Source organism: Zasmidium cellare (genome assembly GCF_010093935.1).
Source record: "Zasmidium cellare ATCC 36951 unplaced genomic scaffold M409scaffold_57, whole genome shotgun sequence".
In the NCBI taxonomy this organism is placed as follows: domain Eukaryota; kingdom Fungi; phylum Ascomycota; class Dothideomycetes; order Mycosphaerellales; family Mycosphaerellaceae; genus Zasmidium; species Zasmidium cellare.
The window spans coordinates 76,916-103,838 of NW_022987001.1; the positions used below are offsets into that span (position 1 = coordinate 76,916).

At 53.0% G+C, this 26,923-nt stretch overlaps 11 protein-coding genes across 11 annotated transcripts; 8 read left to right on the top strand and 3 right to left on the bottom strand.

The window, feature by feature from the left end:
* Window positions 1-334: 334 nt before the first annotated feature.
* M409DRAFT_60669 (uncharacterized protein) lies at window positions 335-1,969 on the bottom strand (the record flags this gene model as incomplete). Its single annotated transcript, XM_033814545.1, has 4 exons — window positions 335-936; window positions 986-1,240; window positions 1,290-1,659; window positions 1,712-1,969. The coding sequence occupies 4 exons, from the start codon at window positions 1,967-1,969 to the stop codon at window positions 335-337; spliced, it is 1,485 nt and encodes a 494-aa protein (XP_033660489.1).
* Window positions 1,970-2,440: 471 nt separating this feature from the next.
* On the top strand, window positions 2,441-4,885 carry M409DRAFT_70916 (uncharacterized protein; the record flags this gene model as incomplete). The annotated part of the gene is made up of 1 exon (XM_033818964.1): window positions 2,441-4,885. The coding sequence occupies one exon, from the start codon at window positions 2,441-2,443 to the stop codon at window positions 4,883-4,885; it is 2,445 nt and encodes an 814-aa protein (XP_033660490.1).
* A 267-nt stretch (window positions 4,886-5,152) lies between these two features.
* Window positions 5,153-6,306, top strand: M409DRAFT_70917 (uncharacterized protein; the record flags this gene model as incomplete). Its single annotated transcript, XM_033818965.1, has 2 exons — window positions 5,153-5,356; window positions 5,452-6,306. 2 exons carry the CDS (start codon window positions 5,153-5,155, stop codon window positions 6,304-6,306), a joined length of 1,059 nt encoding a protein of 352 aa, XP_033660491.1.
* Window positions 6,307-7,035: 729 nt separating this feature from the next.
* M409DRAFT_60672 (uncharacterized protein) lies at window positions 7,036-8,572 on the top strand (the record flags this gene model as incomplete). The annotated part of the gene is made up of 2 exons (XM_033814546.1): window positions 7,036-8,358; window positions 8,393-8,572. The coding sequence occupies 2 exons, from the start codon at window positions 7,036-7,038 to the stop codon at window positions 8,570-8,572; spliced, it is 1,503 nt and encodes a 500-aa protein (XP_033660492.1).
* Window positions 8,573-9,139: 567 nt separating this feature from the next.
* On the top strand, window positions 9,140-10,543 carry M409DRAFT_37906 (uncharacterized protein; the record flags this gene model as incomplete). The annotated part of the gene is made up of 1 exon (XM_033810824.1): window positions 9,140-10,543. One exon carries the CDS (start codon window positions 9,140-9,142, stop codon window positions 10,541-10,543), a length of 1,404 nt encoding a protein of 467 aa, XP_033660493.1.
* A 1,261-nt stretch (window positions 10,544-11,804) lies between these two features.
* M409DRAFT_60674 (uncharacterized protein) lies at window positions 11,805-13,380 on the bottom strand (the record flags this gene model as incomplete). The annotated part of the gene is made up of 5 exons (XM_033814547.1): window positions 11,805-12,083; window positions 12,135-12,382; window positions 12,434-12,665; window positions 12,716-12,965; window positions 13,010-13,380. 5 exons carry the CDS (start codon window positions 13,378-13,380, stop codon window positions 11,805-11,807), a joined length of 1,380 nt encoding a protein of 459 aa, XP_033660494.1.
* A 369-nt stretch (window positions 13,381-13,749) lies between these two features.
* Window positions 13,750-14,658, top strand: M409DRAFT_60675 (uncharacterized protein; the record flags this gene model as incomplete). The annotated part of the gene is made up of 1 exon (XM_033814548.1): window positions 13,750-14,658. The coding sequence occupies one exon, from the start codon at window positions 13,750-13,752 to the stop codon at window positions 14,656-14,658; it is 909 nt and encodes a 302-aa protein (XP_033660495.1).
* A 496-nt stretch (window positions 14,659-15,154) lies between these two features.
* On the top strand, window positions 15,155-16,731 carry M409DRAFT_37907 (uncharacterized protein; the record flags this gene model as incomplete). Its single annotated transcript, XM_033810825.1, has 7 exons — window positions 15,155-15,271; window positions 15,350-15,391; window positions 15,445-15,701; window positions 15,759-15,904; window positions 15,951-16,236; window positions 16,287-16,454; window positions 16,512-16,731. The coding sequence occupies 7 exons, from the start codon at window positions 15,155-15,157 to the stop codon at window positions 16,729-16,731; spliced, it is 1,236 nt and encodes a 411-aa protein (XP_033660496.1).
* Window positions 16,732-18,960: 2,229 nt separating this feature from the next.
* M409DRAFT_29927 (uncharacterized protein) lies at window positions 18,961-21,711 on the top strand (the record flags this gene model as incomplete). The annotated part of the gene is made up of 4 exons (XM_033809680.1): window positions 18,961-18,987; window positions 19,755-19,941; window positions 19,999-21,061; window positions 21,114-21,711. The coding sequence occupies 4 exons, from the start codon at window positions 18,961-18,963 to the stop codon at window positions 21,709-21,711; spliced, it is 1,875 nt and encodes a 624-aa protein (XP_033660497.1).
* Window positions 21,712-22,231: 520 nt separating this feature from the next.
* M409DRAFT_37893 (uncharacterized protein) lies at window positions 22,232-23,960 on the top strand (the record flags this gene model as incomplete). Its single annotated transcript, XM_033810822.1, has 5 exons — window positions 22,232-22,423; window positions 22,483-22,582; window positions 22,642-22,991; window positions 23,042-23,650; window positions 23,706-23,960. The coding sequence occupies 5 exons, from the start codon at window positions 22,232-22,234 to the stop codon at window positions 23,958-23,960; spliced, it is 1,506 nt and encodes a 501-aa protein (XP_033660498.1).
* Window positions 23,961-24,606: 646 nt separating this feature from the next.
* M409DRAFT_70921 (uncharacterized protein) lies at window positions 24,607-26,912 on the bottom strand (the record flags this gene model as incomplete). The annotated part of the gene is made up of 5 exons (XM_033818966.1): window positions 24,607-24,646; window positions 24,699-25,044; window positions 25,121-25,729; window positions 25,789-26,102; window positions 26,887-26,912. 5 exons carry the CDS (start codon window positions 26,910-26,912, stop codon window positions 24,607-24,609), a joined length of 1,335 nt encoding a protein of 444 aa, XP_033660499.1.
* Between the last annotated feature and the right edge of the window lie 11 nt (window positions 26,913-26,923).

The window sequence follows — 26,923 nt, forward strand, 5'->3', positions numbered from 1 at the left end:
ACACTGCATACACGCTGCAGTATCTCGCTGCCACCTCATCATCGAATCGTCACGACAGTGTGAGAAGCGTCTGACATATGAGCTGACCGGCAGCCTTGGCTCTCCGTTCTTTCATGTTCACTACCGCCCTGGTTTGCGACAGTTGATGTCGCTCACTGCGAGCGTCGTAGGTGAGCAGTAATAGGTAGGCCACGCTAATAAGGGTATGTTACACACGACAGAGAATCGCAATCCAGACAATCATTCAACCCACCCACCCCGTCTTCCTTTTGGATGTACGCCATCTGCCGCCTTGAAGGGAATAATATGCTCTGTGGTCCTATGCTCGTTCTCTTCATCTCTTCTTCAGCGCACTCTGCAGATTCTCCCCGAGGAACTCGACCACCTTCGAGCTCACAGCTCCTTGGTTGTACAGATGCTGCGCGAGGCCCTTGACCACCGCCATCTGCTCTTCTGGCGACAACCCTGTGATCGCCGTTTCGATGACTCCTCCAACCGATGCCTTGTGCACCGCGATAAAGCTCTGGTAGTACATGAAGGCGAAGAAGCCCATGATGAACTGACAATCCATGCGGTCTGTCATGCCGCCATGGCCAGGAATGGAATCGCCAAAGTCCTTGATGTTGAATGTTCGCTTGAGGCCGGACGCAAAGAAGCCACCGAATGGTGCAATCAGCGAGGCGAAGGTAGCCATGGCCAGGATGTGGAATTGCATCGGTGCAACGGTGATGTGGGTGGGAAGGAAAGTCCAGGTGTGGGGGATGAAGGGAATGTGGAAAGTCTGGGCGATGAAGACCGGATTGACATCGCATTCGAGGCCAGTGAAGATGTTGGCGCCCAGGTCGTTAACAGGACAGATGAAGTACCTCGATCGCATAAGTAGGTTGGTGAAGAAGAAGCCGATGATGATGGTGCAGATCCATGCGCCGACGAAGCCTGTCTACAATTAGCATGCAACCACCACCCACAAGTAAATGCCTCCTACCTTCGACTGTCTTCTTGGGCGAGATCTTGATGAGCTGTGTCCTTCCAAATGTGATACCGCACACGTAGGCAAAGATGTCGTTGATGATGACCAAGCTCACGGGCAGGAAGAACCAGATCATGCCCTCGAAGATGTTGTTCATGATGAAGTGGGCTTGCACCACAATCAAGTACAGGGCCATGTGCGTCCAGGCGAATTGGGTGAACTGGAACTTGTAGTGTCCCTTTTGAAGCGATCCAACGAAGAAGACGAATCCTGGACAATCATTAGCGAGGCTCTGCTTCAAGGTGATGCTCCTTCATACCAATGACGTAAAGCATGAAGCTGATGAACCGATGATGCGTTGCAAATGGCAGCAACACGCGGTCAATCAGAACAATGTGCTTGAAGTAGTAAATCACACTCTCTCCGTATAGAAAGTACATGGTCGAGCCCAGGAAGTACCAATTGAGGGTCTTCGTAAACCGTAATGACCGTGCTCTGCTGGGTACGTTCGAGATGGCTATCACCTCCTTGAACGAGATAATCTGGACGGCCGTCACGATAATGATGATGTAGATGTGTCCCGCGAACATGGATCCAAAGAAGATGCCAATCATCACGAATGTCCATATGGCGCGTGTGATGAAGGTCTGCTTCTTTTTCTCGAATTCCGAAGGCTCTTTCACCTGGGGCTGGACGGTATCAGCACGACATACACCTGGATGTTGCTTTCTTTTGACCCACCTTCTCATCTTCATTCTCCGTCGCCCACCCACTCGCGGTGGTATCTGTCCGCTCGAATGATGGCCGTTCATTCTCCTCTTCCTTTATCGACCTCTCCTTGTGCAGAGTGCCATTGCGAGTCGGGCTCTTAGCTCCATTGCTCCGCGTTGGACTCCTCTCGTCGGTGGGCGAGTCGTAGTTGATATCGGACATGCTGCTCTTGTTGCTCATCCTCCGCTCGCGGTGGTTGAACTTGACGTCCTTCTTGGGTTTCGTCATCGCACGGCGGCTTCAAACCAGCCAGATGTCGTCGCGGAACAGCTTCGGCGCTGCAATGGAGAGTTGGCCAGGGATCTCGGACGACCTGTTTCCTGATTTGTGGGATGCGGCGTTGCTGGCGGAGCTGGGCGGAGAGCTGGCGCTGCGGCACGTGGATGTCTTTTGTACGGCGATTCCAGTGCGACGAGGCTCAGACGGTCAGGGCGGTGCTGGCCAGCATGTCGTGAGGTAGTGATCGGGGCGGAGGCGGGTGGATTGTGATGCCGACGACAGCAGCAAGTTTGGAGCGTTTGGATGTTGTCCCTGCGCAGTGACGCAGCGTCGGCTTGGCGATTTCACGTGTCGCTTCTAGCGCGTCGCGTACAGCCATTCGACCCGATCACGACGACGACGACGACAGTGAGCTGATTCAATCAAAGCAATCAATTCACTTAATTAAGGGAGCGATGGAGACTGCGGCCTGTGTCAACCATGGCCGACGACAACGACAACTTCTTCTCCGATGACGACCTGAACGACATCCCCGCCAACACCCTCGACCAGCTCGAGCACCACGCCTTCACCTCCACCCAGAAGCCCGCCTCGACCCCTACGCCGTCTGTACAGCCGTTTCGGAGACCCGTCCCGAAGAACAAGTACCTGCCATGGCGACCTCCGCAGCCGTCTCGTCTCGTCCAGCAGCAGCAACGACCGAGTGCCCCGCCCCCAAGCGCTCCCGAGCCACCCTCCTTCGACTATGGATACGGCGATGAGGATGTCATTGACCTGGACGAGCCGTCTATGGTCATCCAGTCTGCAGCCAGAGCAACATCAGTGAGGCCGAATCAGCGACCTCAAAGCAAAGGAACCAAAGCTGCACTAGATCCAGAGACTGAGGCTGCATTTGCTGCTGCAGATGCTGAGCTGGGCAGCCAGACATTTGGGAGATGGCCACGACCTGCACCAGCCGTACAGGCTCAAGATGACGGGTCCATCGATGTATCTGCCCTGCAAGCCAGGATTGCAGAGTTGGAAGCAGAGCAGGCCAGGTCGCGACAGTCGGAGCAAGAGGCATTGAACGAGGCTCGGGCAAAGCAGGGCGAGATCTCGATTGTACGCAGCAATCAGGACAAGCTCACGAAGCAATATGAGGCGAGGTTGTCGGTCATGCAGAAGCTGCATGCGGATGAGACGGCCAAGCAGCGGGCGGAGATTGAGGCCAGTAGGAAGGAGCGTGAGAAGATGCAGACGGACAATCGCTTTCTCCAGCACGACTTGGCCCAGGAAGCCGAGCGGGTGAAGAGAGTGACTGGTCCCAAGAAACCTACGCAGAGGGAAACGCCCAAGAAGAGTAAGAGAACAGCGCTGGGCGATGGGTTCGACGAGCATGAGCTGCAGGCAAGTCCTAGCAAGACGAGGGACAAGTCCAGAGATCACACTCCAAAGGTTGGGGCGAAGAGGAAACGGACTGCCAATGACAGTCCAGTCGCTGCGTTGTCGTTCACGCAACCACCTCAACCTGTGCTGCGGCAGGAGAGCACTGAGCAAACCACAGTCTCTTTCGATCAGCCGGTGGCAGAAACCCTCTCAGTATCAAGAAACGACAAGTACGAGTTCATGCAGTTGATTCTGCATCATTCGCCGCCTGATGGGCAGTGTCGAACCATTGAGCTTCTGGCAGGCTTTCACTTCCCATCGAAGCCGAATAGGTCGCTTTCGACCATACTGCTGGACTCGATCACGTATCAAACAGATGTCGTGGATGGTATGATGGCTCTCGTGGTCTCGAGAGCATTGCTCGACATCTGGCATCGTTGTCTCGAGGAGCAGTATATGACTCCGTGCTATTTGATCGTTGACATGCTGCATTTCGTACTACAAGACGAGCTACTCTCGACCAAGGCATCGCTCATCGAGCAGGCCATCCCACTATGCAGTCGTTCTATCGATCTGATCTCAGTTCCACTGGGTCGAGCGTCTAGGAATGCTTCGTTTGCAGCTTCGCTCGATCGGCAGGCGCTCGAAAAGCTAGCTAACGATCTCGACGTAGATGGCATCGTCGACTTGCTGCATCAATTCTGCCAAGCGGCATCGTTGTCGTCCGAACGAAATGAGACATTCTGGCGGACCATCGAGTTTACCTTCGTCATGCTCACTCTCAACAAAGCACAGCCAATGCACCAGATCATCACGGTCTTACAGATGCTCATAACTTCAGCGAGGTCGACCACTTTCAGCGTGATCGTTGAAGACCCTGTCAAGCAAGTTGAGCAGGAGAAGCAAATGGTTGATCGCCTAACGAACCTTCTCTTCGAGAACCCCGACCCACCGAAAGATGAGCCACCATACGGCGAGGAAGAGGTACTTGAGATGCGGGTCGAGGTCCTCAAGGTGTTGCGCGAGATGTGTCAGACTGATCATGGAACGCTGCTACTCATGCAACATCGAAGTGCGATCGGTAGATTGGTCCGCTTCCTGGATGTTCAAGTCAACAAGCTTTACCGCACTCGGCCTTCCATGGGTCTTCAGAAGAAGGATGAAGAAGAGCGCAGTGTCCATGAGTGGGTGTTCAAACCTGTCAACATGACTACGCGACTCCTTTACCACCTGCTTCGTGGCTTTGATGATCCTCCAGCTGCCGTTCAAAAGCTTCATGCTGTGCACGGGGGATATCACAAGTTCTTGGTCAGCCTCACACGGATCGCCTTCAGCGAGCAGCTGGTATTTGAGGCTGGTATCGAGGACGAAGCTGCTGAAGCTGCTCACAACATTCTGGATAACATTCTCGGGCCAGAGGATGGGGAAGCTGTGATGAAGGCGATGGAGACACCGAGAGGAACGAAAGGGTCTACTACGGAGAGGAATACAACGAGCGCTGAGGAGAATGGTGGTCAAAGTCAAGGAGAAGGCGATACGACGATGACTGAGCCAGGCTGAACGAATGTCTCTGTCTGAAAGATCATACTCGCTGTCTGGACTACTGGTTCAAGGTAATGCCCGGCAATCACTCACGTGCCCTCGTCATTCCATGCCGATTACGGACCTGCCGCCGCGGGGCATCATGACTTCACCCCACCCTGGACTGCTGATGAGGAGGGCGAGTCTCTATACAACATCTTCGCCTCTGTAGACGACTTCGAAAGACTGTCCGAGCTTGGCATCTTGACACTTCCAACATTAACCATCAACCACCGTCGATCGGCCATGGCAGACCTTCCGAAGTCCATTGGTTGGATTGGCCTCGGGCTAATGGGCAATCCAATGATCAGGAATCTGTTGAAGAAGGTGTCTGAAGACACTCAATTCTACATCCACGATGTGGTACGGGAGAGCGTCGAAAGACTTGTAGAGGAAGGGAATGGCAGAGTGCATGCTTGTGAAAGCAGCGTGGAGGTTGCAGATAAGTCCGTACGCACAATACTTACTATCACTGCCATCAAAGACACTCACATCGCATTGTTCACGATTGCTATGAGATATCAATTGCTAACACTTTCACCAAGGATCTAATCATCAGCATGCTCCCCGAAGGCCGCCATGTTAAGTCCGTCTACCTCGACGAAAAATCCGGCGTCCTCGCTTCCACATCTCTCCAGAACAAAACCCTCATCGACTGCTCCACAATCGACACAGCCTCCAGCCTCGCCGTTCGCGATGCCTGCCAATCCCACTCCAACTCCTTAACCCTCAACTTCTACGACGCCCCCGTCAGCGGCGGCGTCGTCGGCGCCGAAAAAGGCACCCTAACATTCATGCTCGGCTGCTCCGCCACCGACCCCAACATCACCTTCCTCACCACCCTCCTCTCCCTCATGGGCGGCAACATCTTCCCCTGCGGCGGCGCCTCGCTCGGTCTCACGGCCAAACTCTGCAACAACTACTGCTCGGGCCTCATCGCCATCGCCGTCTCGGAGAGCCTGAACATCGGCATCAAAAGCGGCATGGACCCCCGCATCCTCGCCAACGTCTTTCACACCAGCACCGCCCAGTCCGCCATCTGCGATGACTGGTGTCCCGTGCCTGGCCTCACGCCCTCCGCGCCGGCGAGTAACCACTACGCTGGGGGGTTCCGCGTGGAGCTCATGAAGAAGGATTTCGCTTTGGCTGTCGATACTGCGGAGCGGGTTGGGGCGCAGTTGGCATTGGGGAGGGAGGGGTTGGGGGTTTATGAGGGGGCGAGTGCGGATGAGAGGTGTAAAGGGTTGGATTCGAGGGTTGTGTATAAGTTCTTGGGTGGGGAGGAGGAGTGGATGAGTAAGGGAGGTTTTGGGGAGGGGGTGGAGATGAAGAAAGATGAGACGAAGAGGTATATTCAGCTGGGGAAGGAGGCGGAGAAGGAAGGAAAGAAGGGAAGTTGAAGTAGTGGGGTTGGGAGAGCGTCAAGTAAGTTCACTGCTCTTGTTCACATGTGGGTGAAGTGAATGCTGACTTGCTTGCCAAGATACACATACATTACAGCTCAGCTCAATATTTCTCCATTCTTAGCCTTTCGAATTGGAGGCATTGACACATTTTTACTATATGGAGTTTCCAAGCTTGATCTTCCCATAGAACTACACCTCATCGCCGAATTCTTGACTGGCACTGAAGGCTTGAACCCCAACCTCTGCACCTCACCCTCGACCGACGGCCATGTTCCTTGTGACAATCATTCAACTACTCTATCATAGCCGGAATCAACCCCACCGAAGCGATTGATGCCACCGAAGCGATTGATGTCCACCAGCTTTGTGGTAGTGGAAACCTCTCTTCTTCGGTAAGTGAGCCACCCGTTCATTTATGTAGAAGACCTTGTCTCGCTGACTACTGGCCGTGCGACTCGGTGTTGTCCCACTTCACCAATGAAAGCTCTCCACCCTTTGAGCCCGCTGTCGTTGCACCCTTCGTAGCATTTGGAATACGTATCGATGGGCTCGATGGGCTCACTGCTGCGCCCCTACCAACGTGACACGGGCAGCAGGCAACGACGTGACAAGTAGCACGGTTACTTCGCCACAGCGAGTCTCTCTCAAATTGGCAGGCAAGTCCTCACCTGAATTCTTCCGTTGCCTCAACTCGCCTTCCTTAATCGCCGGAAACGACCCACGATGGAACCTCTTAGTGCCGGAGCCAGCGTTCTTACGTTCGTAGCAATTGCCTTAGATGGAGCCTCGAAGCTGTCCCAAGCGGTGGCCGCTTATCGCGGTGGACCACAAGAGGTTCAATACTTGGGCGACTCCATCAACGAGCTCCAAGCCATTCTGCGCCAACTGTCGGAGATTTTGCAGGATGCAGCTTTGCTTCTCCCCCCTGAGTTCGCCACCGCGTTAGAGAATTCACTCAGATCCTGCCAGAAGAGGCTTGTCGGGTTCACGGCCGAGCTCAAAAAATGTGAAGCCTCGTCGCAGGACAGAGTTTGGCCACGGGTTGCCAGTCGCTTGCGTCCAGTCCTGCATCAGAAAGACCTTGAGAAGATGCGGTTGGCTATACTTAAACACCTGGCCGCCCTCTCGCTCGATGTCGGCCTGATTAACGACTTCAGAACAGCTGCTATCGGCGAGGCGGTGCAGACAGTCGACCGGCGGCTAGAACGCTCAATGTCGCTACAACAGCAACAAGCTGACGGGATGGCAGACTTGCAGGCCAGCTGGAGTATTATCGCACTGTCGAATTGTCAGGCCCTTCAGGGTATCGAGAACAATCTGGCTGGCCTTCCGACTTGGTTCACACAACAACTACAAGCGCTCAAACGGCACTTCGATCTGAGATTCGACACTATACCGCTATCAGTCAGCCCAATACCGATGATTAGCAAGACTCCATTGCATAGCTCCCAATTTGTGCCACCATGTGTGAGCTGTTCTGGATCCGAGGGGCACGTGGACGCTGCATTTGACACACTGCTTGACCACCGGCGTACACAAATGAGAGCATCGGCGTTCCGTATTGCCCTGTCGGCGCTGGAATATGACTTTGATACAAAACCGCTCAAATCATCATCAATGGCCTTCCAGTGCTTCGGCCACCCCAAGCTTTTGCAGATGATAGAGGACCAGCAATCCGAGAATACAGCGAACAGTCAGATGAGTACGCTACCGTCGAGACTCGGGTCTCGAAGGCAGCGGTACTCAAGGGCCATGCCAGGCAAAGCCTCGGGGTCTGAAGATGCAGACACACCATGGATGCCAACGGCGGCGTCAAGAAGCCGGACTTCTTATTTCACCTCTCAGACGACATATCAAAACGATGGCAATTGCGGATGCGACCAGTGCTCACGCCGGACGCTGCCCACGAACATCGCAATGATGACACACATCCCACCTCGCATTCTGGAATTCAGGGAGAGTTCGATCTGTAAATCAGGATTTCTCGTCTCTCATGAGCCGTCCAGGCAGTGGTTCGGGCAATACGAGTTAAACGCTAGACTGCGTGTAAGGCGTTTTTGTTAAGATACTACAAATACAGACGAGAACACCATGGTCTCCGCAGAACACTTCGGGAGTCATCTATCTTCTCATCGTTGGCTGCTGGTGCGGTGCGAATGCTTCAGATGGAAGTTTGCCTTGGTACTGGGGTATTTCTCACTCTCAAAGACCACACAGCTTGACTTTTGGATCAATGCAGCATCATACCATCCGCTTGTGACGAGACCTGACTCAAGGTCCGATTTAGCAAACTGAATACCTAAAAGTGCTCTCCCTTCGTCGGATCGACTTGCTTTCGAGACCCATCTTTCCGGAGACCTTGATGGGCCAGCCTTGCATTTGAAACAAAATCGATATGTGCTGTGAACTTCTCAGCACGAGCGAGCGCCTTTCACTGCCGCTGACACCAGCCAAACTGCCAAGGCTGCGGCAATGGACTTCTCGCCGAAAGGAAGAGCTTGCCCTCCAACAGCTGTGCGTCCAGCATACCACGTGCCGATGATCGTCACCGCATGAGATGGGCTTTCTCAGATGCGAGGGTGGGGTGCTACGCTACCTAACCAAGAATACGATGATGGAAATGGACAAAAGTGTCACTACCACCCCCAATGCTAAGCGCATCTCTGTCCGACACACATCTGCGGCCCCCAATGCTTTCCAAGTCTCTGCTTCAGTTGGCCGTCTGGGTCCTTACCATTGGGCTGACAGCCGCCCAGAATGCTGGCAATGGGACAAAGACGAAGGTCCTACAAGGACGTGAGCATCTAGTTCAGAAATTGGAATTCGTATGTCGTTGACACGGACTGCAGACATCAATCCGGACCAAGTCATGACTTTCGTCTACGCTCCGTTTGAGGTCGAGCCCGGAGTCACTTCAATCTACGTCCTGCAAGAATACTCATTGAAGGGCAACAACTCATTAGACCTTGGCATCTTCGATGAACGTGGCTACAAGGTCATGGGGTCCGACAACGGTACTGATGGATTCCGTGGGTGGTCCGGCGGGTTCAGAAACAACTTCACAATCAGCCCGGCTGGCGGTGTGACTACGCCTTCATATATTGGTGGGCCGATCAGTCCTGGTACCTGGAACGTTGTACTTGGACCATACGTCGTACTCCCTCAAGGCATCGACTGGAAGCTGACGTTGACCTTTGGGTACAACGCTGTTGAGGACTATTACCAATATGCCTACGCCGACATCTTCCGTCAGCTCGATTCTGGCCAGATGGGTCGTAGATATGAAGACGATGAGTATTTTTGGCTACGAGGAGACTTCCACATGCATACCATCTACAGCGATGGTCGTTACACGCCCGAGCAGCAGATCGGAAACGCTTTGAATCGCACCCTGGACTTCATCTTCTTTTCGGAACACAACACGTACTCTGGAAATGCTGCCATGGGCGCTTTCCAGGACATTGCTGGGAATTTGTTGATTGGAAGAGCGATTGAGGTTACAACTCGGCATGGGCATTGGCAAGCACTCGGCACCGAGCGAGAACAGATCATCGAATGGCGTTACGATCCAGGCAGTCAACCAGGTTATCCAGATGCTGCATACCAGGTACATCGAAGTGGTGGCTTAGTATCTGTCAACCATCCCTATGCCAGTTGCTCACGGTGCGACTGGGGATTCGACGATTGGGACCACAACGACGCCATCGAGGTTTGGAACGGTGCTACAGAGGCGAATCTCAACCAGAAGGCAATAGACAAGTGGCACTCTTTGCTGGTGTCCGGGCAGAGGGTAACCGCCATTGGAGGTAGCGATTCCCATCATCCACCAAGTCTCAACGGCCTTCCCACGACAGTCGTCAAATCGAGGGCGCTCAGCCAAAGCGAGATCTTGAGTGCCGTGAAGAAAGGCCATACATACATCGTCGAAGGACCTGGAATGGAAATTGGCTTCACAGTCAGCACCAACCGAGGCCACACGTATGACATGGGCGACAAAATCTCGCAGAGCGACGCTCGCGGTACCTTCGTCCACTTCGCCTCGCAACGCTTCGATGGCAGCCGTGCTTGCTTCATGACGGACCGAGGATACTTTCGCAATGAGACGATTCGGAGCCGAAAGGATATTCGGTTTCCCTTGCCCAGGGGAGGCATGAAGTTCGTGCGGGTGGAAGTTAGAAACTCAACTGATGGGCTCCTGGGCTTATCAAACCCGGTTTATGTTGCGTCTTGATCTTCAGCTTGTCCAATTTGGGATGCAAGGGCTTCTTTGTTTGCCTTGGCGTCCGTTGGTCATCTGCTGATTAAACAAGGTTCAAGCAGAGAGGTCTGGCCTGGCTGAGGCTGAAATGTCGATTATACCACCATTTACCTGCCTGATTTACTCAAATCCGCCGTATCTGCCTTGAACTAGAACAATCACTGTGATTCTTACTCGGTAGATGCAGTTCTTGATCTGTGTTTGGTCCTTCGTGCCTTTCCTCTAGTGCAAGGCAAGCTACCACGAGGTTGCTCGAGGCTTTGGCAAGCTCACGAAAGTTTGGCCTTAATGGTAGCGGCTAGCCGCCCCTGTGTTAGGTCCAGGCACCGTTCGCATGACCTCTGTCAAAGCTCCTTCCATGACGCCCGCCCAGAGGGGCCTCTACTTGTACAAAGGAAACGGTGTCTAGTCGCATTTTCTCTTCCACCGCCGTCAAAGCCCCCTGTTCCGTCTCACGGGCAGCCAAATGTCTACAACGCTATACTTGGCAGGCAAGCGAGAGTGACGGAGCAATGGAAAACAACGCCACGTCTGGGGGACCACTGAACGAGCACCTCTCCAGACAGTAACACGACAATGCCAGTGTGCAAGAGCACACGACGAGCATCTCGGTAGAAGCCCATGAACGCAAGGATGATGCATCCTGAGAAATCAGTCGGCGAACGTGGGTTTGTGGTGTATAGCCTGCCGTCGGCGCCGTGCTGAAGCGTACGTCTCGTTCCCATGAATACACTTTCTCTAAGGCAAGCCTCGTTGAACACAGGCGAGCCTAGGCCTTCCAACAATGCCAATGCCAAGAGCACGTGTATTTGCTCGGAGTTCCACAACTCAAACTATAGAGTTGTGCTTCGTTATCGACTTCATGTAATTTTTTGGAAACTCGGTCCTCGGCTCGTAAGCTCTCGCACTTTAGGGCAAGGCTGTTCAACAACCTAAAGCGGAAGCCTTGCTAGTGACTGGGCAAAGACAGCGCTTTACGGCGTGAGAATGCATGTCGTAGATCATAATGGTGCTTCATGATGCTCGTACAGACGCATCATAAATCACTGCTGCAGAATCATCGATGCCCGGGTCATTAAGTCTTCCACAAGCAAGAACCCATCCGAACCGGCAATCTCGTTATCACCAATCCTCTTTCTTGAGAATCTCTGACAAGCCCGATGAACGACTCCTTCCATTCGTTGACCTGCTGTAGTTCCATGAGCAGAGGCTATACCAAATCCATATACAGTCGCTATGAAACCAGAACGGCGTCGTCGTCACGATCAGCACCTGTCACAACGACCATGGTTGTTGCAGGAAATCTCTTCACAAAATCGTTCCACGAAATCACTTCAGCTGACACGCTGCGAGAAGGCCGTCCCTCGGTATTGAAGAACGGTTGCACCAAGAGATGCCTCTCGAAGAGCGAGGCTTGATGTTGTGGCTCGTCAGAGTCGATGAGATCGTTCAATGTCCGAGGGAAGTCTATGAGATAGCGACCTTTGAAGAAGGCTGTCCTTGTGAAGGCTCCCTAAAGGTTTTGGTCAGCCAAATTATCAATTTACAGAATACGATATATTACCCTTCCGACTTTCACATCTTGTAAGCCGTGACTTTCTACGATACCCTGGAGCTGGCCTTGATGTGCGAAATAAGTCACTCTGTTTTGCGGAGGCATCACAATCAACATCGAAGGAACTTCCCCTGACGAGAGGCCCTTGAAGCCGCCTTCAATCTCGGATGCTGGTATGCCACCTGATACGGCGTTGAGTACGTGCGAGATGAAGTTCTGGTAGTAGGCTTTGGCAAGCCTTGTACCCATCTCAGCAGCTGGATGTTTCTGTTAGCGATGTCATCTTACTTCAAGTACGGTCTGCTTACAGTTGTCTGCCTCCCATGTTCTCGATCGAAAGGTGTGCTGGATCCATTCCGACAAGACCGTGCCTGTGTTACGCAAGGCTTCCTTTTGGAAATCGTCACTCTTATTCTCATCACCGACATCTGACACGCCTTTGAAAACGCCGAGAGTGCGGACGTTTGCGTGCTTGTAGTGGGCACACAGCTCTAGGAATGCGCTGGCTTCCATGTCAAGCGCGAGTACTTTACGGTTCACCTATAGCCTGGTTGAGATTTTCATGATGATTTATGCACGGATGTACTCACCGTCGAGCGAATTCTTTCGAAAATCTCGGGTGCATTCTCACGCACTGCAGAACTCGACAGGAAAGGGCCATAGTGTACTCGTGCTTCTGAGTTCGGGACCGTCTCGGTTGCTTCGACGAAAGCTTCTAGCCCAGCGACGTGGGTATGGTGCGGTTTGTATTCGGGTAAGAAGCTTGATGTAGTGAACTTGCCCGACTCTATGCTCATGGCTTCATCGGTGACGATTACATCCGTGACACTGTGGGTACACCTTAAGAAGGACGACAGAGCTAGTAGCTTATAAGAAAGACTGACCTGGTGATGGTTCCATCCTCTGGTCTCTTGGAATTCTTCAAGTTTCCATTGCCGGCACAGATTCCGGCATGAATCGCAAAGCGAGGCTTCAAGACTGAAATGAGAGCCCCGGCGCTGATGGCGAATGGCACCAGCCCCTGAGATAGGCTGCTCGTCACGTAGAACTTCAATTTCTGAGATGTCGCCTTTCCTGTTATGATTTTCATTTCTCCGAGCATAAACTCATGCCCGTTGTCGACACCATCTACGCTGTCACCACTGATTGTGGTGCTCGTCCTGAGCATAGAGGATATTATCGTGGCTTCCTTGGGTCTTGCACAGATGATGGCCAGCGCGCAATTGCGAAGACGACGAAGAGGAGGTTCGGCCATAGCTTGGAGCGTTGAATGGGTATGTAGTGCGAGATCCGGTTTTTGCGTGAGAGGTGTCCTTACAACAAGACCAAGAATTCATGGCAGCCATCGATCTTCTTATGCAGCCTTCGGGGCTGAGCTAGATCATGTTTCGGGGCGCGCCCAGGCAGATTGAAGCAGAAGAGAGGCGCTCACCTTAACGCTGCCTTCGCTTGCACGTGCATGCTAACCGGTGAGTGGCGTCAGGGATGCCAGCCTCGTGCAACACACATGCATGAGCCTTGACCAATGGCAATGGTGCCAAGCTCGTGACCTCGAATTTCTCCTCAATCTGGCCTTCTTTCGTCTCTTTAGTTGCCACATTCCGTCACAACTGCCACCACCATAATGCGACCTTCCGACGCCTTTTCACATCTCTTGATCTACAACCTGGCAGGCACTGCCTTCTCCTGGGGTGACTTGGGACATCGCACCACTGCTTATCTTGCCGAGCTTTATCTCACAGACGATGAGCTGCGAGCGGTGCAGCACAATACCGGGTTCGACGATATTTCGGACGCTGCGGTCTGGCCCGACCAAGTCAGCAAGACGCCGGAGTATTCTTACACAGCCTCGTGGCATTATCTCAACGTCCATGACGATCCCCCATCTGCATGTGGCATTGAGCTCCCACGCGATCATCAACCAGGATCGTCTGACATTCTGACAGCCTTTGTGAATCATTCCAAAATCGCAACCAGCAAGCACAGTAGTGCTGAGCAGCTCTCGGAAGCGTTCAGGTTCCTCTTGCATTGGGTGGGCGACTCACATCAGCCACTTCACGCCGAGGGTTTCAAACGAGGAGGCGGTGAAATCCCGGTCTTGTTCGAGGCCGAACCGACCAACTTGCATATCGTCTGGGATGTGCATATCCCGGAGAAACTCAGAGGACAACCAGACCAGAGGCAGGCTGCCAAAGACTGGGCCAAAGAATTGTTCAACAAAGACACTGCTCAGCTGCCATCAGTCGACAAGACATGTTCCGACCCGGGACATGCATTTGAGTGCGTATATGGTTGGATGCAGGAAGCAAACCAGCTGGTGTGCAGTTCTGTTTTCGCGAAAAGCGTGTATGATGTTGACCTCGGTGGATCATATTATGCACAAGCTGCTCCAGTCGTCAATCATCAAATTGCACGGGCTGGCAAGAGACTGGCATTGTGGATCAAAACAGTTCTGAACGAATCCCTGAGCAACGACTCCATCGTACCTAATGAATGGGACCAGGTGGTGTTGGATTCGCCGATAGCTGCCTAAGACTTCGGCACATCAGGCTGGATGCCCAGTGGAGAAAATTTCATTGAGACAACAGCAGATAGTCTTGCGTATGTTGGCTTGATGGTCCCTCAAAATGGTCAAGGCACACTCCTGACAACGACCTGAGCTCCGAGCCGGCCAGCCGGCAATCTTTCCAACCCAAGATACCGACTACAAGCCATACTTTGGCCAGGGCTCAAGATTCTGGCAAATGAAAGAAGTCCGATGCGGTGTCTTAATCCAGCACCATCTTAAATACTAGCATTAGCAGCTGGAACCATGGCCAACAGGGGCGACAGCGTCGATCGTTACTGTGTCCACTTCACTGCAGATGAACAGTCAGCGAACACCGAATTTCGTCATATTTACTTAAACACTTTGATGGCCGGGCAGTAGCAAGTCGAAGAGTCCGCCTCGCTCTCTTCGTTTCCAAGGGAGACTCCTAGTTCATTGCCTTTATACTTCGCCATCGAGATCGCATTTACACCTTCTGATCATGTTGTCAAGTCGAGGAGCGAAATGGGCAACTGTCGACTACGCCCATGGCGTGAAAGACACCTATGATCCGGAGAGTAAGCCCAATGGCACCGTCGACTTTGGAAATGCTGAGAATGTAAGTTGATCTTTTTTGACACATGGTACCCTTTCCGTGGCTTAGCCAGTTCGACGAAACTGATATTAGAACCCGCAGGTTCTGATGCATGATGCTCTCACGGAGTTCATCAATAGCCATGTAGGAATCGCTCTTGCTACCCTCGAGGGGAGTTTTTAACGGATCTTCGACAGAGCCACTTCGACAAACAATGCTGCTCGTACGGAGAGGGTTATACTGGAACCTTTCGTCTGCGTTCTGCAATGGCCAGGCATCTCAACGAATACTTCCATCCAGCCAGCGAGATCGATGCAGAGCAGATCACCTTCGCCGCGGGTGTGACTGATTTGAATGAAGTGTCCGCTCTGTTGACTTGTGACGAGGGAGATGCGATCATGCTCGGGCGGCCCGTGTATGGTGCCTTCTTTCGAGATCTGACTACCAGGACTGGGTTAGTATGAAACATGTTAGAAACGCCTGTACCATAAGCCACTCACCCTGTGAATAGTGTCAAGCTCGAGTATATCTCTGTTGGAGATACTGATCAGTTTGGTCCTGAATGTGTTCCCGCATTCGAGGCTGGGTTTGACGCTGCAAGAGAACGAGGCATCAACATCAAAGCATTGATGATCTGCAATCCTCATAATCCTCTGGGTGGGTTGATAATCTTCTAAATGTCAAATATGCTGACTGTTTGAAGGTCGTTGTTATCCTCGCGACACATTGATAGGGTTGATGCGTCTTTGTGCCGCGAGGAAAGTCCATCTCATCAGCGATGAGATCTACGCCCTTTCAGTATATCCCAGAGACGACCGCGACTGTGAACAATTCACGTCAGTAAGAGCAATTGATCTCGATGGCCTGATAGATCCCGGTCTGGTACATGTATTGTACGGAATGTCCAAGGACTACGGAGCCGGCGGTCTTCGGCTTGGGTGCATCATATCACAGAACAAGCGATTTTCGGATGCTGCTCGTGCCATATGGTTCGTGATCGCCCGATTGATGATCGATTGTGGCTAACTAAGAGATTAAGCCGCTTCTCGTCCCCGTCTCAACTATCCATGGCTCTGTCGGCGAGTCTTCTAGAGGACCGAGAATTTATCGAAAGATTTCTGGATCAAGCGCAGATGGTGTTGAGAGATGGCAGATTGTTTGCTGAGTGGCTTCTTGACGAGAACAAGATTCCATATTCGAGACACGGGTAAGGTTGTCAATAAAGGAAAGGTGAGTGGTAGTGTTGCTGACAAGCAACTTGCAGGAACGCAGGTCTGTTCATCTGGCTTGATCTTGAGCCGTTCCTTCCCGTCAGCGAGACGGATGGGGACGGCTGGGCTGCGGCGAGGTTGCTGAACGAAAGGCTTCGAGAAGAAGGAGTAGTAATGTCGACGGGCGAGGCGTATCGTGCCGAGACTCCAGGTCGATTCCGTCTTGTCTTCAGCATGTCCGAAGCAGTGGTGAGAGAGGGTGTCAAGAGGTAAAAGTGATAATGAAATCGTGAATTTACTATCCTGCTGACAACTTGGGCAGGATCACTCGAGTGACCTCCAATTCGAAGTAGTGTTCGGGGCCGAAAGTTTCGGAACAGATGCCTGTTGAAGTTCTTCAAGGAAGACTGCGGCCCCGTGACAGCCTCGTACCTGTCACATGAACGCCAAGAATATTCCCAACGCCGCTGCCATCGGTCTGTCGTGATCGAACGATGCAGGTTCATCTGCAGCTAGAGTTCGCACGGCAGTATTAAAAGTGATAGCATTGTGTGTCCGGTCAACAAGTCTTTCTGTTCTTGGTGACTGCTGTGGTAGGAGCCAGCCGCTTTGCCCCGACACCTTGGAAAATTGTGCACTCATAGACAGCTAGACCTGCTTTACTTCCTATGTTGGGCAGTACACAGAGCAGCAGCTTCGTTCTCTCGGCGACATCGCTCGCTCTATCTGCAGGCGGCTGCCCCAGACAGGTGCAATACCACCGCAGGATCTCAGCCACAATAGCGGCATGAGCAGGAAATTTTTCACCACTCCAAGACAGAAGGAAGGCCAATCCTCATTGTACCAATGTTTGTCTTGGCCCTGTCCACTGAAGCGGAGATGTGTCTTCAATGAGCAATCTGTACGACGGGGAACGACCCCGGAGTAACTGGCACAGCATTTAGCTCCTGTGTCTGCATGTGGAGAGCCCCGGTGATTGACCCGTCACTCCGAGTCAGGGAAAAGGACCGAGAAAGAAGACATGGCAAGAAGGCTATAGAACGTGGGCTGGCCCAGTATTTCTCTTCTGCCTGCACCTCAAGCCCGTTCTCCTAGACGCCTTCCGTCTGACCATCCAAATTTGAGCAGATACTGACTTCAATGCATCGAAACAGTTCTCATGGCACACCTTGCTCTGGTTCAGAGATGGATGTCTTTGAAGGACGCCACATGGACGGGTCTGGATTGTTGGCTGAGGAGCAATTTGGCAGGCGAGCACGACACTCACCAGTAAGCCGCCGCTCTCGACCGTGTAGCCCGATTGAAGATAGCTGGATTGGCTTGCAAGTCGCCTGAGGTGGCAAGAACAATCAAAGAGGTAGTGAAGAAGCTCTTCATATTGTCCAACGCTGGCGTTCAGCACCGGTGGGCAAAGCCATGGTAATGAGGGCTGCGAGACGGGTTTGACACCGGCTGTCTGGTTGCAATAGCTAACAAAAGCTGAGCAGGGAATCCGTCCATCTCGAACCAAAGCATTGTCCAATGCAGAACAAGGAGTCCTGCCATTGTACCCTCCAGACTTTCACATTAACCAACATGAAGATCCGACCTGGCCTCTGTGATCAATACTGATCATGCCTCAACGTCTCATTTGGCAAGAAATTGCATCGATTGCCACAGGACTCTGGCAATGGAGTTTGTCTCCGCTCGCAGGGGGCGTCTTGAATGCGGTCTCTCTCTCGCCGGATGCTTCCAGACACGCATGATGTGGCACCGGATGCATCCACTGAAGAAGTTCCACACGATCCGAGCAGACTCTCCACGGTCAAGTTCCGAGGAAACTTTCCGAAAGGCTTCGACGCCTAGCACAACAAGCGCCTGATGAACGTAATGCAGTGCGACTAGTGGACACACTTCATGATTTTCCTTGCATTTGACACCGTTGTTGGGAAGTATCGCTCAACATTCGAATTGACCCGTCCTGCTCCGGAGACACCAGTCCAGCAACGACATCGATTCGATCGATTAGTGCAGGTATTGACATCTCAGCAATCTGCCACAGTGCCTACACTGGATGGTATCAACAAAGCAGAATCAAAGCAAGCGGGCTGGACGGGCCGTGAAGCAAAGATTCAGCCAAGCGTTGTCAATACCAAGCTCATGATGAAGCGTGGAGCAAGCGGCCAAAGACAACTGAGAATTGGGGACATTGCTTGCTCTAGCCATGAGCATGCCATGATGCACAGCAAATCTGCCGGCTCATATGATACTTTGAAAGTCTCTCCAGGGCAGTCCACTCATGTTTACGATCGTGGCGGCTGATTGGCAGTCCTCGGCCCTTAAAACCTGATGCTCTGTTGCCCATGGCTCGATGTAGAGTCCGCGCATCATCGACTGGCTTCTTGGTGGAATGCTTTCACACTCTCACAGGGCCTTTGGGCAGCAGATTGTCCCGCTCAGCTCCAGCTAGGCAATTTGGCTTTGACAGCCGACCAAGGGCGGCATGCAAACGTCCAGATCACAATGGCCGGTGGATATACGGATCTTGAGGTATGTCCGCTCGAGGCAATATTCAAAGTCTGTGTTCGAAGAGACGCGAAGCGTCTCCGATCAAGGGTCTGTACAGATTCGTTTGTCATCGACGAGCCACGAGGAACAGGATTCTTGGTCTATTGAGTTGGTTGGGCCGAACGTGCCTTGAACCAACATGCACATATGTTGTAGCACGTGTCTACAAGAGGAGTCGAAGGAGCGGTCTAGGAGTGGCGGGTATCAGGCCGAACGTCGTGCCGAAAGGGTGTTCGGCAGAGAAGCATCGACGGTCGAAGTGAGAGTTGCAGAGCCGGAGTGAAGTAGGGTGTACATGTTGACGGACCCGAAGATATCTCGGGAAGCGATGTATGTAGTTGGTTGGAAGAAGGTTGTACTCTCAGATCCAAGGTTCAGCTGAATCATAAACTCGGGCGGTTGCGGCTGACGTGGGCCATGACGGAAGAAAGGATCGACAGGTACCGCGATACCGGGTACTTCCATCCCGACCTCACATATGCTTCAATTCTGCCTCATCATGTATGCTGTGCGTCGTTCGATGAACCAGCTTTGTCCGTGCCTGCAGCCTTGTCAGTATGCCGTCTTCTTCCACCCCAGCCTCGTCGTCTTCGGGGAAACGACAGAAGCATCGCGAGTCCAAAGCCTACCGCCTGACATGCTCGAATTGCCGGTCTCGAAAAGTCAAGTAAGTCGGGAGGATTGCCATGTGTGAAACCCACAGGATGGAGCTAACAGCCATTCCCTTGGAAAGATGCGATGGTGACCAGCCAGAATGTCGGATCTGTCTGGCATACGGCGAGAGATGTCACTACGACAAGCCTCCGCCAATGTCGCAAGTCTTGGCCATGGCGCACAAGATCGAGGAACTGGAGAGGGCGTTAACTGCGGCGAAGGAGGCTCCCCAGCAGCAGCCCCAGCAAGCCGTCACTTACTCGACTGCTCAGGTGAAGTCCGGTATGAATTTACCTCCCAAAAGCAGTCACCCTGGCTGGCAGCTCCTGACTTGAGTAGGCATGAGTGACCAACAGCACACCAATCCATCCGAACAGCGAGGATCCCCCATTGTCATACGCGATCATCTGCACAGTGGCGATTACGAGAGCCCAATATACTCTTCGACGTCAGCAATACAAGAGCCCACTACGAATGGCGAAGGAAGCTCAACATCACATGTCACCACCCCGGCCACCAGCATCCCCTCAATGGACGAGAACACATTAAATTTCTGGACAGATGCCATGCTACAGTCGGCTTCGTCTCAGCTGTCTCTGCCAATCGACAAGGTAAAGCATCTTTTCAAGACCCATTGGACCTGGGTCCACCCGTGCTTCCTCTTCGTGTCGAGACCGGCCTTTTTACGAGACGCAGCCACTGGAGGCGAGCACTTCTCCTTGCTCCTCCTCTGTGTACTCTGCCTGCATTCCACACGATTTACGGAGCATGGCCTAGCTCGAGATTTGCAAGCACGAGTGCATTTACTGCTTGGACAAGAACTCCACAAAGAGCCTTCAGTTCCTACAATACAAGCTCTCCTGCAACTAAGCGCGAAGTCCATAGGCGCAGGCGAAGTGTCCCAGGCGTGGGCCTACAGTGGCCTTGCATTCCGGATGGCTGTTCACATGGGGATTTTTTCGAGGCCTCCGGTCGTGAGAGACGTGCTCTCCCAGGGTGTCAAAGAACAGCTCGCTTGGTCTTGCTATCTGTGGGACAAAGCCATCAGTCTGTACCTGGGCCGTGCTCCTTCGCTCTCAGACGCGCCCAACTTTGAGCCACCTTGTCTGGATGAGGCGTCGGAGCATGCCATTTGGGTCCCCTATTTTGGCGATGCAGGGTCTGGAGACCACCTAGCCCAAAGAGCCCACATCATGACCTGTTTTTATTACTTGTGCAAGCTAACCACTATCGTCAACGACATCCTCCTGACTGTCTATACCAAAAACAGCCAAGCAGACCCCCTGCCGTTTGTGAAGGATGCGCGACAAAAGTTAGAAGACTGGCGCGCGAGCACTCCCTCCCACTTGCTGGTCTCGCCAGAGGCCGCGCACTGTCCTCCACCTCACCAACTGCACGCCAAGTAAGCAACATCGACCCAAGCACGCGTGGCAAACCTGCTGACCAACATCTAGCCTGATGTACTACGCCGCTACTATCCTCCTTCATCGGCCCTTCCGGTCGAGCAAGACTTGCCGATCGATCTGCCGCGAGGCGGCAGACTCCATAGCCCACCTCTTCCTCCTACTGGAGCAGTCTATGGGGCTGTCCCATGTGACCTACATGATGGCATATTGTGCGTACACTGCGGCCACGGTGGGCATTCTCGAGATGGCCGATGGAGTGGAAGGCTCTCAGCAGCGTGTCAATACCTACCTACGAGCCTTGTACGGTGCCAGGTACAGCTGCCCTGGCATACAACGAAGCATCGACATCATTGTTGATGGGTTCAACAGGAAGGTCAACCCGGGGATCGCATCACATGTCAACGGACCCCAGACTACGTCCTCAGCCGACGCGGGCTATTCGATGGAGCCGAACGTCCTGCCAGCTTTCGTTTCTGAGCAGCAAGAGGCTTTCGCCAATTATGGTTGGCCAGGTGAAGACGGCGGCATGTCGACTGTGCCGTTCGGCGGATTAGACCCTTTTGCCATGGAATGGGCCCAGGTTCCAATCGACACATTTGACGACTTCCTCGCGGCGTCACAACAGGATACATCGACGGTTTACTGAAGTCTGCTCGGCAGAGACAACGACAGCAACAACAAATGATGCAGTGGTACCCCCACAGATTGTGCTATTCAGACGAGCCGCAGCGGTACACGCCCAGCATGACTTTCCTCGGAAAATCTCCTTTCAGTGCAGTGTCTCCTGCAGACCTCAGGCCAATCGCGTTTCACTTGGCAGATTACGGTAAGCTCCTTTTCCTGAAATCACGGAAGAGGTCATGTGTCTGAACCAAGTTACCACACAGCACGGACAACGACCGAGGACTTCTCCCGGAGGCGGCCAGGCCTCCTCAGTGGCTGTCGAACTATCCCCATGGGGTCATCTGGCCAAGATGTACGCTAGTCGGTGATATCCGGGGGCAAGTTCATGGTCTGGGGCCATGTGGCTACCACGAGACTATATCAAGCCTGTATCCAAGCCCAACGGCCTTGAGCTTACCTCCAGATTCCAAGACAGCATTCTCTTTCAACACGCCACGATGTCGATTGCGATGACCACGGACGACAAGATGCCCTCTACCATCATGGATGAGAAGGCAGTTGCACATCGTATCGAGAATGCTGACGATGCCTCGACGCTCGACAATCGCCTCGCCCAAGCCCAACGCATGTCCGAGGAGGAATATCTTGATGCCGAGAAGAGGTTGAAGCGCAAATTGGACATTCGTCTCATGGCTGCCATCCTCGTAATCTATATACTTAACTATCTCGATCGCGTGTGTACTCAGGCTGGGCTATAGGCTGGTGTTGCAGGAGGAGGCTAACAAGCTGGCAGAATAACATCGCGGCTGCCAAGGTCGCGGGCATCGAGAAAAGCCTCCACCTGGCCGACACACAATATTCGTCTGCTGTCTCGCTATTGTTTGCAGGCTATGGTCAGTCAGAAGAAAGATAAGCGTATTCGTTTGTGCCTACGCTAACATGTCTTCGCTAGTCCTCATGCAAGTCCCCTCCAACATCTTCCTCGCCCAGGTCAGACCTTCGATCTACCTACCCACATGCATGGCCATCTGGGGGATTATCTCCACCTGCACAGCTGCGACGCAAAGTGCTGGTGGTCTCTACGCGGCTCGCTTCTTCCTTGGAGTCGTTGAAGCGGCCTTCTACCCGGGATCTCTCTTCCTCCTCAGCTCATGGTACAAACGATCGGAACTCGGGCTACGATGTGCTATTCTGTACTCTGGCTCACAGATTGGATCTGCTTTCTCTGGCCTCATCGCTGCCGGCATCACGGAAGGACTGGACGGGGCTATGGGTCTCGCTGCTTGGAGATGGATCTTCATCGTGAGCAATCCCTACTCGACATCACAGTGTGCAAGCTGACAACGTACCAGATCGAGGGGTCCATCACCGTCTTCCTTTCTTTGTTCGCCTTCTTCATCCTTCCAGACTTCCCGAGCAACACCCGTTGGTTGACCCCGCAAGAGCGAGCCGTGGCAGAATGGCGACTAATCAAGGATGCTGGCCAAGTCGACGAGGATGAAGGTAGCTGGCCCAGCGGATTCAAAGCTGCTTTCGCCGACTGGAGACTTTACGTTTTTGCTCTGATGTTCTTCTGCGTTCTGGTTACGACGTCGACTCAGAACTTCTTCCCGGCTGTGGTCCAGACTCTCGGCTTTGGCAGGATTCAGACCCTCCTTCTGACCGTTCCTCCGTATGCTGTTGGAGCTGCTGTATGCATTACAAACAACTTGAGTGCAGACAGAATGCGCAACTCTTCGTTCCACATCATGTGGCCGCTCGCAGTCGCTATCTGCGGCTTCGTCATCGGCGCTGCGACTCTCAACACCGGAGCACGATACTTTGCTATGATCTTGATGATTGCAGGAGGCCATGGAGCCAACGCTGTTGTCGTTGCATGGACGCAGAAGACAATGCTTCGTCCTCGGATCAAGCGTGCTGCGGCCGTAGCTTTCGTCAACGCTTTTGGAAACTCAGCTCAGGTCGGCCTCGCCCGCCTTTCCCTCTCAAGTACGAAGCTGACCATCATTCTCATAGATCTTCCCATCTTACATGTACACCACCGCCGCCGCTCCACGTTACGTCCTCGCTATGTCCGTCAACAGCGGGTTCGCTCTCGGTGGCATCTTGCTAGCACTGTTCATGCGGCTCGTGCTTCTCCGAGAGAACAAGCGTCTTGAATCTGGTGCAGACGTCTCGAATGTCATGAGAGGACAGGTGGTCAAGGAGATCGAAGGTATCTCTGAAGAGGAGAGGATTGAGAGGAGGACGGCTTTCAGGTATATTGCCTAAGCGGAGGCTGGCATATATACATGAAGAGGATGTTTGATGGGCATGGTCTCACTTGCGATGTTGCAGTAAGCTAAATGACAAAGTACATATTTAACGCAAGACAATAGAATCAAATGATGTTGGCGCCGATTGGCGACTGCTGATCGTGTGATTGCCCACAAATTCCACATGCGTAAGGTCCATGATCTTCTGCAACACATAGACAGAGCAAAAAGTAAGTTTCTGTCGCTAGGGTCCATTTCCATAGGCTTTGCCTTCAGGGCTGCGGCAGTCTGAAGTCCATTTTGCGACGCCAAGGATCACATGCGGCTTTTGCTGACCCCGAAATTTAGCCGCACCTTGACCTCATGTCTACTTCGCCAACCCCAACTCGCAGCTCTGTGTCAACATCTGTAAGGTTCATCTATCTATCATTGCATGACATTGTTGAGAACAATACTTGACGCCCACAATACACTAGAAATTTAATCAGCAATGACGGAGGCCATTTTTGTCATAATAACACATTTTCATTATCGTAAGGAGTGTCGTAATCATGCTGATGCTACAATCTCAAGCGCTGTCGACTTTTCATTTTGTGTATGCCATGCTTGTTTCCATGCTTTCATTACCACATTACTACCGCTCGTTCTCACTCGGCTAGTATCTAGCACGAGGTGACGTAGACACCGATTGGCGATGGGTTCCTAGAGTACTGATTAGCTTGCTAACCTGATAAAGAGAATGTGATTGACTTACCAGTCCTCGAAGAACGACAGGCTCAAGCTGCCAGTTCCACAGACCTCAATGCTCTGGGTACTGCCAGGGCTGCACTGCGAGGTCGAGATGGCGTACGAGTTGCCAGGAACTGGGGAGACGCTTCCGAGCTGCTGCTTCTTGGATGGGGCGTTGTTCCAGGTCGTCTGCTGGTTGGCGGCAGAGCTCAACGAGGAGAAGACGATGCTGCCGGTTCCGCTGATGTCGAAGCTCGAGGTCTCGAGCTGGGACTGCTCGGGGAAGAGGAAGATGGTGCTGCAGGACTTTCCTGAGTACGAGGCAGGGATATCGAAGTTGAAGATGGTGCACTCCGAAGAAGTGATGGTTGCTACAGAAGAGGCTTGAGCGTTAGCAAGATGCTGCAGAAGCTTCTGGGGCCTTGTGCCGAAGACAAATCAACTTACCATTGTACTGAGTGCCATAAGCGTGGTCTGGCTGGCTGGACGAGACTGGAACAATCAAGTGAGGAGTCTGATAAGCACCGCTCAACTCAGTCTGGCAGGCAGAGCTGCTTGGCTTGGTTGGTGGTGGGCTAGACTTTGGTGGGGCCAGGGACGATGGCTGGCTTTGAGGAGGAGGTGGTGGAGGAGCCACGGATGAAGACTTGACTGGTGGTGGCGCTGGCTTGGTAGTTGGAGGAGACAAGGTGGTGTATTGCCAAGTTGTCTTGATCTCCGTGGTGCCTGGCGGAGGTGGAGGTGGGGCGACTGCGGAGGTCTGGACTTGGGTCACAGTGACAGTCGATGGGCCTTGGGGAGCTGGGCAGGTGGCATGCTCAACCACAGTGGTGGTCCATGGCTGGGCCTTCTCGGTCACTGTAACAGTCGAAGGCTTGGGCTGCTGAGTAACGGTGACAGTTGATGGGGCTGGGCAGGAAGCCACGGAGGGGACGACGGAGGGCTTAGGGGTCGGCTTTGCTGGAACGCATTTGCCACCAGAGCTCAAGGTAATCTTAGTGCACTTGGGCTGGTTGGCAACTGGCGTGGTGTAGATGTTGTAGATGCCGTTGGCAGCTATAGGGAGGGCTGTGTCAGCTAAACGACGGGTGACAGCATGGGAACCATAGACATACCTGGGCAGGCATAGAAAGTAGTGCTGCCGTTGTACTCAACCTCGCCGCTGCTGCTAATGCCGAAGCCAGTGGTAGGGCTTGCACCAACATCACATTGGAACTGGGTGGTTGGTGGAGTGAGGATACATCCACGGCCGGAAGAGTCGGTGATGCCACCGTTGTTGATGCAGTACGTTGCTGGCGGGTAGCCACCGCCAATTCTGTTTTGACCGTCAGACAACTGTCCAACGGTACCCGAGGCACCACCGCTTGCAGTGAGCTGGAAGCAGCATTGGTCACGGGCGACAACGGCAGCAGAAGCGCCGACCGCGAGGCTGGTAGCAGCAATGAAAGCCTTCATTATGTATGAGATAAAACGAAAGAAACTGGTTAATTAGGAAGTGATCGTGGGAGGCGTTGCTGAATGAGCTGACGTCGAAATACCAAGAAATGGCGCGGCTTCTAAATACCTTCTGCTGAGCAGAATGAGTCCAATACCTGACGTAAATGCTTGAGGCTGTTCTCAGCGGATTGGAGTCCTACCGAGTTCCATAGGCATCCCATACGAAAGTAGCTCGCCAGGCCATGAGCGGGTCCAATAGAGTGTATGTCGGTGGGCTGCCTATGGGAGAGCTCGGAGGGTGGCAATAGCGCAAGGGAGTGCCCGATTACGAGTATAGAACAAGTATATCGAAGATCGTAGTGCCGACAACCAGGAAGCCAAGGTGTAGCTAGCCAAAAAGCGGAATTTGGAGGAATCGAAGCGACCTTTGGGGTACGTTGGTCGCTCCACTTGTTGCTGCCTTTAGAAAACGACCTGCAGGAACCAAAGCTTCCACGTGCTGCGCACTGGGTTAACAGTGGAGTCGTGAGGCTGACTGCGCCGAAGCGTTGTGATCCAAGTGGTTCTGCAGCTGCTGCTGTTGCGGAGAAGTTGCTGTTGTAGTGAACGCGGGTGTCTTCGGTGGCCGTATTCAGAGCATTGCTGCGCCGTTGCCTGCTAGAGGGACGTAGCTGTTCATCAGCAAAGCTCCTCATGAATACGAGGTGGAAAGTTCGAAAGCTATGCCTCATCATGGCCAACAATATCCCGTAAATGCAAGACACCACAAGCTTCGCATTACGGCTGCATAAGAGCGTGGCATAGAGCTTCGCC